The sequence below is a fragment of the Sinocyclocheilus anshuiensis genome, unplaced genomic scaffold, assembly GCF_001515605.1.
Source record: "Sinocyclocheilus anshuiensis isolate Anshui unplaced genomic scaffold, SAMN03320099.WGS_v1.1 scaffold637, whole genome shotgun sequence".
NCBI lineage: Eukaryota > Metazoa > Chordata > Actinopteri > Cypriniformes > Cyprinidae > Sinocyclocheilus > Sinocyclocheilus anshuiensis.
The window spans coordinates 1256125-1265330 of record NW_015539816.1 but is presented as its reverse complement, the minus strand read 5'-3'; the positions used below and the strand labels follow the sequence as shown (position 1 = coordinate 1265330).

Sequence of the window (9206 nt, the reverse complement as noted above, 5' to 3'; positions counted from 1 at the left end):
AACTCCAAAAAAGCCTTTTTTTTTTTTTTTTTTTTTTTTTTTTTTTTTTTAAAGAAGAAAAAAAGAAAATCTTACTGACTTGTAACATATGTTAGATATATGATCTCAGCTATTTGTTATATAATGAAATATGTTATTCACATCATTCTTCATTGTATTTTAGCTGTTGTAACAAATTGCTGATGACGATGAAGAGGTTTATTTTGTGATAATGACTGACTGCACATTTCCCCACTTATCACACAGATACTTCCCAAAAAGTTAAATAGACATGAAATAGAATGTGAGTTGAATTTATTTTATGTAAGAAGAAAAAATAAAACAATTTCTGCATTTTATAAAAAGAATACAGTAATTTCCCTTGGACAGCAGTCAATTATGCAGTTTAGCGATCATTATACAAAAACATTTGGCCACTGTAATGGCCAAACAACATCATATGAACATTAAAAATGTGAAGAAAAAAAACTGTGCTGGGTGCCTAACATCATGTCTTGTTATTGCTAACTGATTAGGGACCGCATGCGTCTGCTTCACACATTTCCTGCCCTCGAGTGGAGACACTAAAATGCACATGCTTCTCTTCCTCTGAACTGTGGGAAGTGGATATGCTGTTAATGTTGTGCCATAAATTTAAAGTGTGCTTAGCGCTCCACACACATCCTTGGGCAAATAGCGGTTGTCTGTGTGTTTGCATAGGAAATGTGCATGTGTGTGTGTTTTTGGGAGGATGTGGCTGGACGTGCAAGAGAACAAGATGGAGAGGGTGCGTTCGTTGTCTACATATGTAGTTATTGTGTGTGTGTGTGTGTGTGTGTACCTGTTTTTCTATTCTGGTGGGGACTTAAACCTGAATACACACAGACTCATGGGGACTCGTGTCACGGTGGGGACCTAAATTGAGGTCCCCAAGGGTAAACAAGCTAATAAATCACACATAATGATGTTTTTTGAAAATCTAAAAATGCTGCCTGCAGAGTGAAATAAAAAGAAACAGATGACTAGAAACAGACCAGATGAAAGAGCAATAAGAGTTGGATACAGGACTGAATAGATTACAGGACACAGTGATGAGAGGATCTGTGCTTGAATGAATAAAATGAGTGACTGAATGAGTTAGTAAGTTGAGGAGAAGGTCATAAGTTAAAGTCTTTATTTGTTTGTGTGACAGGAGTATAAAGTGTCCAGCTTCGAGCAGCGGTTGATCAGCGAGATCGAGTTCCGTCTGGAGCGCTCGCCTGTGGAGGAATCTGACGATGACGTTCAGCATGATGAAGACACTCCCGGAGAGGTCGCACCGTTCTTCGATCAGAAGCTCAAGCATTACAAGGTCTTCGAAGGAATGCCTGTGACCTTCAGCTGCCAGGTCATCGGCAACCCAAAGCCAAAGGTGAGAGGTCATCACCCATGCAGTTAGCTCTCTTAGCATGTTTAATTTCTTGTTGCTTGTAATCAGATCCTTGTCAATGACTTCCATGAAAATGCAAATTTTGTGTTTATGACTGTAATCTCAGCAGGTAGTTAATTAGTAAAACAAAAGTTTACCCAGAAATGAAAATCTAGTTTCCCTCAGGTTATCCAAGATGTTGATGTGTTTGTTTCTTCATTAGAACAGATTTGGAGAAATTTACATTTAGATTACTTGGTCACCAATGGATCCTCTTGCAGTGAATGGGTGCCGTCAGAATGAGAGTCCAAACAGCTGATAAAAACATCACAATAATCCACAAGTAATCCACACAACTCTAATCAATCAATTAACATCTCGTGAAGCCAAAAGCTGCGTGTTTGTAATAAAGGGGGTCTGAATACTTTCCGTACCCACTGTATATTTTTTATATATATATATATATATATATAAAACTAACTGGTGTTTAACAGCTGATAAAAGCATCACAATAATTCACAAGTGATACACACGTTTTAAGGGATTGTTAGAGAGGTGACTGGAATGATGGAATTGGTGGTTTATCATCTGTGACTAGGCTGGTTTCATCAGAAGTTCTGCTCTGCTTCACTTCTAAAATTCCAGCCATATATGGCTGTCTCGCTTTCATTGTGTCTCTCTCTGACTACCATGAGACCACAGTAATGACTGTGTGATGACAGCAGACTTAATAACAGAAGTGATGAAGAAGAGAGAAAAAAGAAACAACGGTACAAGCTTTGGAGTGTTGCATAACCATGTGTATATCTGTGTGTGGTTGAAGGTGTACTGGTTTAAGGACGGAAAGCAGATCTCAAAGCGCAGTGAACACTACCGTATCAGTCGTGATCCAGACGGCACATGTTCCCTGCACACAGCGGCTGCCTCGCTAGATGATGATGGGAACTACACCATTATGGCAGGCAACCCAGCGGTGAGATGAGATTTTTTTTTTTGTGTTTTTTTTTTAATTAATTTTTTTTTACACATGCAACACAAAATTCCCTAATAGAACATGCATGTCTCAAAAAATTGGAGATGTGTCATACATCCAAATTGCAGAAGGCGATAATTTCGCAATAGTTACTTTGTGTTAACATGCTAGCTACGAAAAATATATCATTCCTTTTATCGGAGTTTGATCTCGTTTGATTGTTTTTTTTTTCCTCACATTCACGTGCACATACACATATACGCACTTTCTCAAGTGGCTAGTCAGCATGACCAGTGTTTTGGTGGAGACGGATAAACATTGGTAGTCGGGGAAGTGACTGACTAGAAGCAAGAAAAAATCTACAGCCTTTGGAAGGGTCAGAAGTTCATACACATTCAGACACATTCCAGCTTAAATTGACCACAATCCAACCCTGACAACTGTATACTTAGTTATGTGTCATGCATGTCACTTTCTTTCATCTTATTATCGCTAAGAAAAGCATATACTGTCAGTTTCTTAACTCAAATGTTTCTCTCTATGTCTTCTGTCTTTCTGTCTTAGGGGAGAGTGAGCTGTACTGGAAGGATGATGGTCCAGGCTGTTAACCAAAGGGGGAGAAGTCAGCGCTCCACACCTGGACATATCCGCAGGTATATAAGCACTGTTTCTAAACAGTAGGTCCAGGATCAGGTTTGCTCTGTGGGACTAGCACTAATAGAGGGTGTGTCCCATGTAAAGAACACCTGTATATTTTGGACAATGATGCAAGGACCATGTTAAGATGTCTTTTGTGCAGAATAGAATATGTGAATCCTTTTGAATGGGTGGGGTTTCCTCTGGATTAGATATAATATATCTGGCCATTCAGGTCTTTGAGGTTTTTATATGTTTGATTGACAGTGTCAATAGTCTCTGAAGTCAAAGCTGTGTGCCAACTTATCATTAGTCGTAAAACCTAGATATGATTTCCTACACAAAGTAAGCTCTTCATTAAATTATTTAATTAAGAAAATACAATAAAACCTTTTTTCTCCACAAATGTGGTGCTCTTTGGTGTCTCATTACTTGTTCTCATTCTTTCTTTTTTTTAATACATTACAGGCACAATTCTTTTCTATGTTTTTTAAAATGTCACCTACTGTACTGTTATACCTTTTACCTTGAAATAGTGATTTTTATCCTATCCTATCGTTACTGACTATTTTGAAATGGTACAAAATATCATTATTTTTGGTATTAAATTGGTATTAAATTTATTGAAGCAAAATCCTTTATTTACCAAAAACATTAATATGCCAACCCTGTTACCAAATCTGATAGTGTTTTTTTTTTTTTTTTTGATATTTACATTTGATTATTCACAATGAAAACATGAACAGAATTGACTTTTTTTGTTTGTTTTTTTCCCCAGACCACGCTCAAGGTCCAGAGACAGCGGTGATGAGAATGAGAATATTCAGGAACGTCACTTCCGCCCACATTTTCTGCAGGCCCCCGGTGACCTTATTGTGCAGGAGGGTAAACTCTGCCGCATGGACTGCAAGGTGACCACACAAGCACTGCCTTACTTTAACACCATAAATGTGTGACCATGCTGACTGTACATCTCACTGTACATAACGCTTATTACATGGTTACTTAAAGGCATAGTTCACCCAAAACTGAAAACCCTGTAATCATTAACTCAACCTCAAGATGCTCCAAACCTGTGTGACTGACTTTCTTCTGCTGAAACCAAAAGAAAATATTTTGAAGAATGTGGGTAAGCAAACAGTTGCTGGTCCACATTTACTTCCATAGTATTTAATGATCTATAGTATGGAAATCATTGGGGACCAACAGCTCTTTGATTACCAATATTCTTGAAAAAATAATTTCATACAAAATTTTCACACAAAAAAACTTGAGGGTGAGTAAATAATGACAGTTTCTTTTTTAGGCGAAATGTCCCTTTAACGAGTAAATAAACGCATGGGTATTTCAGAGGCTAGAGGAAACATCCTTTGTGTGATATATGGGAAAAGTTTTCTCCCTCTGCATTGTGACGAAAAGGGAAAAAAATCTTAAAGTTGGTGTTTCATCACTTCTAAAATGATGAATGGACTTGAGTGAAGAGCTGGGATTATCCTCCGTTTTCTCTCTCTTTCTCATATTGAGTTTTTTTTTTCTTTCTGTCAGATATGTTTCCATTGGCTTACTGCTGTCTCTGAAGACTGTCCTCTCTGTCCTCTGTTCCTCCCTCGGTCTCTGCCGCTGTTTTGTCTGACCCATATTTCTTTGTTTCCCTTCATTTGCCACCTTTCTCATGACATCCACACCACCCTTTCATATTTTTGTTTTAGAACTTTTCATAAATTTCCGTCTGTCTGTCCATCCATCCATCTATCTATCTGAATGAACTATAACTATACATATAATATTTAGCCACACAGTTTGACAATCAACAATCAAGGCTTTTTCAGTGATCATTTGGAAAACAAACTTCAATTTTAAATTATTTCAGTCCTTGTTTGTGGAAAATGCCTTTTGGTTTCTCTCAGTCTCTCAGTTTTCTTGTTACTTCAATGTTTTTCATTTATTTTTTTTCTGATTTATTCTACCGGTTACCTTTTTATCTGTCCTTTTTCTCTCTCTCTCTCAGGGTGTTGTCTAACTGTAGTTTTACATTCTGTTTCTGTCCCATGTCTGGCTGTGATCTGTGTATATCAGAATTAAGGCTCGCTGTGACATAGAGGGATTCACATGCTATAAAAAGACCCTGATTAGTAATGCACTCATGCACAGCGACCTTAATGTCAATGGTATTTATAGAACCGATTTATTTCCTCTGGCTTTGAGGCTTTCCAAACTTTCCAGGCCACAAATGTCCCTAGATGCAGTTCAGGAGGTCTAAAATCAAAGGGCCTTTTTTCAGTTCGAGTTCTCTGCTTTTTCACTTAAACAGTCTGTTCTTTCAATTCATGAACGCACTCAAGTTGGCTGTAGTGAGATGTGTGATGGACATTGTAAGCATCACGCAGGGAATATGCACACCCAGGGGAACGGCACTTGAGCAGTGTGTTCACAAACATCATGAACGTTCTCAGGAACATCGCATCAAATGCAGATGGACAAACGAGCATCTCAGTCCCTCTCGGCCCCACGCGTAAACACACAAACACATGCACACATTCATAAACAAATATAAACACACAGACACATTGACTGGTGGTCTGTTGCTGACACACCTTCGGGTGGAGCAGGTGTTGTGTTTCTCAGGAATGTGAGAGTTGTTGAAAAAGAGCTGAGGCATTGTGCACAGACTGATTTTCCATGAGAACCACACACATACAGCCACCAGATACCCTAAACCAGACATAAACACTAGTATTAGGGTTGAAAATACTTTAAAAGAGGCAATTGCACCATAATTGACATTTTATAGAAGAGTGGGAAAGAACAAGTTTTGCTGAAAACAATTGATTGACTTGTCTTTCAAACATAGGTAAGTGGCCTGCCAACACCTGACCTCATCTGGCAGCTGAATGGCCAGACCATCCGTCCAGACCCCTCCCACAAGATGCTGGTGAGGGAGAACGGGGTTCACTCATTGGTCATTGAGCCTGTCACTAGCAGAGATGCAGGAGTTTACACGTGCATCGCCAGCAACAGAGCTGGACAGAACTCATTCAACCTAGAGCTCATTGTTGCAGGTACACAGTCATTATCATCTGCACAACCATAGAGTGCAACTTTGTAATGGAAGACACTGTACTAAGATGTATTGTAAATTATAATTATAAAATGTAAATAAAAATAATGAGATGGAAAGAATAAGATGCATGCCATTCTGGTGAAAAAATAAAATAAAATGTACATTAGCGAAGAAAAGGTTGGGGTTGGTAAGATTTTTTTAAAAGTCTTTTATGTTTACCTAGGCTGCATTTATTTGATAAAAAATACAGTAACAAATCGGTCATATTGTGAAATATTATTACAATTGAAAATAACTTTTTTTTTAATGTAATTTATTCCTGTGGAAAATTTGAAATTTTCAGCAGCCATTTCTCCAGTCTCATGATCCTTCAGAAATCACTCTAATATGCTGATTTGCTGCTCAAGAAACACTTCTTTAATCATCAATGTTGAAAAAGTTGTGCTGCTTTATGCATTTATTTATTTTGCAACAAAAGTAAAAAAAAAAGAAAAAAAAAGCATTTATTAGAAATAGAAATCTATTTAAAAAATGTTTTAAATGTGTCCTTATTGAATACAAGTATTTATTTATATAAAAAAAAAAAACTATAAAATATCGATATAAAATGCAGGTAAAAATGTATAATTTGTATCCTTTTAATATGCATAAATATATTTGTATAGGAAATATTTTCAAACTAATATATAATGTTATATTTTATATATATTTGTTTACATCAATACGTAGTAGTTTAGATTTTTTATTTATTCATTTCTTTTTATCTTGTTAATTTTCTTACTTTTTCTTTAGCCAAAGAGATGCATAAAGCTCCATGTTTCATTGAGAAACTCCAGAACACAAGTGTCGCTGAGGGGCACCCAGTGCGTCTAGAGTGCCGTGTGTCTGGAGTCCCATTCCCACAGATCTTCTGGAAGAAAGAGAACGAGTCCTTCACTCATAACACCGACAGGATAAGGTACTGTAGGAGACCTTGGGCAAATCAAAGCCCTCCTACAGCCATTCCAAACTACAGTTTAGCCAAAGAACTACTTTTATTTTATGGTATATTATATTTTATCAAGTTAAACACCGTTTACTCCGTAGATGCATTTAAAAACTCAATGTGCACTACTAGCCTGTATATGGCAGCTGTTAGAAGGGTGGTATTTAAAGTGCCTACATGTGTGTGTATACTGATGAAAAGACCCTTGCAAAAGAAACATACACACACAGTAACCTCACCACAGGCGCTACCGTCTACGCCACCTCAGAGAGACGAGAGCAGTTACTCACAAGTTGTAAAGTCTCCAGTCATTGTTTGTGGACACGGTTTGCTCATAAGGATTCAAATCAAAGTAATATGGCTGTGCAGCCTATATAAACAATCCTGGCATCTCATTAAAATCCTTTGTTGCTACTTACTCATTCTGATGTTCAATTCTATTTCCCAGCATGCACCAGGACAACTTTGGTTACCTCTGTATGATCATCCAGCCGACTCTGAAGGAAGACGCAGGCTGGTACACAGTTTCAGCTAAGAACGAAGCTGGCATCATCTCCAGTACAGCACGTCTCGACGTACACGGTTAGTCAAACACACAGCAGAAACGGATCTTAGGAATGCATGCAGCAATGTTGAGTTATGATTGGTAAAAGACCAAAGTACACTAAATACAGACTAAGCAGTTTAAGTGGTTTATCTGATCAATGTGCTTTCATAATTAATGAAATCTGTCCAATAAAAGCACACTCCCTTCCTCCGCCCTATGTTGTTCCCATAGCGATCCCATCAGCCAGTGTTGTGTGTTTGCCATCAACAACAGGGTTAACAATACTGTTGATGCATTACCTAAGGTTAAAGCAACAATGGACTGGCAGCCTGTGTACTGGAGTCGTATGAATGTAGTTTTAATCTCTGTCATAAAATTTTTAAAACTCAACACATCCAGTCTGGAATGAATCGAAACTAGAGTTTGCTCAACGCTAATATTTTTGGCTTTTGGTACAATATCAGCTTTGATACCCCAATATTGATATTAAATTGATTTGCCAATATAAAAACTCTGACCAATAAGTCAATGATTATGTAATAAAAGCTATAAATTTTTAAAAGATCCATACTGTTGTCTTAAAATATATTAAAAATAAAACACTAAAAACTAAGATTATTAAGTTTTAATGCTACAAGTGAATTTAGGCATCATAGTATCATGATGTTTAGTATGAAAAGAAATCATTCATTTTGAAATTTGTTAAAGATTACATGTGTAACAGTGTTATTAAATGAATAGTGTTTTAAATATTACATTTAAAAGAGCTGATGGCAAATGAAGATGCCAAAGGTAAACTAAATGTAAAAATGTAAAATCTAAATGTAAAAATACAAATGTAAGGTAACAATGTATTTTAAGGTGTCCTTGTTACAATGTAATTTAATTATACATTTAAGTACTGAGTAATATTAATTAACTACATGTACTTACTATAACAAAGAGTGAAAAATTTAAGGGGGTCTGAATACTTTCCGTACCCACTGTATATATAATTGAGGAACTACAGTCATTATCTAGACATCAATATTACATCCTGTGAATTCTTTAAAGTGAGAAACCATGTTCATCCTCGCCCTTTCCTTCCCTCAGCCCAGTGGCAGCAGACTCACACCCCGAAGCCCAAGAAGGTGCGTCCATCAGCGAGCCGCTACGCCGCTCTGACAGAACGGGGTCTGGATGTGAAGGCAGCCTTCTTCCCAGACTCCAATCCTCTTCCTCCTGGCACCCTAGTGGAGAGTGACGACCTGTAGAGACTAGCATGGAGGATCTGACCTTCGAACCCCAATCCCTTGATCCAGCGTACTCCATAATCCCCACCCATTTCCCAACAAAACCCTCTTGCTGGGGTCAGATGAAAAAGTGATCGATTGGCTTTGAATAGCGATCTAAGCATTTCCTCAGAGATTTGGATTGTTGGTATTATCACTTCTTCTCCGTCTGAGGAGGACCATTTGCTTTACTCTTATTTCAGTTGTTTTCTGAGGGGAAGTGATGTGGGTGCTTAAGTGAGGTCATATCCTGCTTGTAAACAGACTTGATGGTTCGCTGGCGCACTTAACACACACACACACACACACACACACACACACACACACACACACACACCCCCGCACG

At 37.7% G+C, this 9206-nt stretch overlaps 1 protein-coding gene across 1 annotated transcript in view; it reads left to right on the top strand.

Moving 5' to 3' along the window:
* The window catches only part of LOC107683982 (palladin-like), a 104567-nt gene extending 95368 nt beyond the window's left edge, over positions 1-9199 (top strand). The window contains exons 16-23 of the mRNA XM_016480088.1: positions 1172-1390; positions 2211-2360; positions 2925-3013; positions 3775-3907; positions 5848-6055; positions 6850-7015; positions 7491-7624; positions 8682-9199. Of these exons, the coding sequence (XP_016335574.1) occupies positions 1172-1390; positions 2211-2360; positions 2925-3013; positions 3775-3907; positions 5848-6055; positions 6850-7015; positions 7491-7624; positions 8682-8842 (1260 nt within the window). The 3' untranslated portion in view covers positions 8843-9199. The remainder of the gene's footprint in view (positions 1-1171; positions 1391-2210; positions 2361-2924; positions 3014-3774; positions 3908-5847; positions 6056-6849; positions 7016-7490; positions 7625-8681) is intronic.
* The last annotated feature ends 7 nt before the right edge of the window (positions 9200-9206 follow it).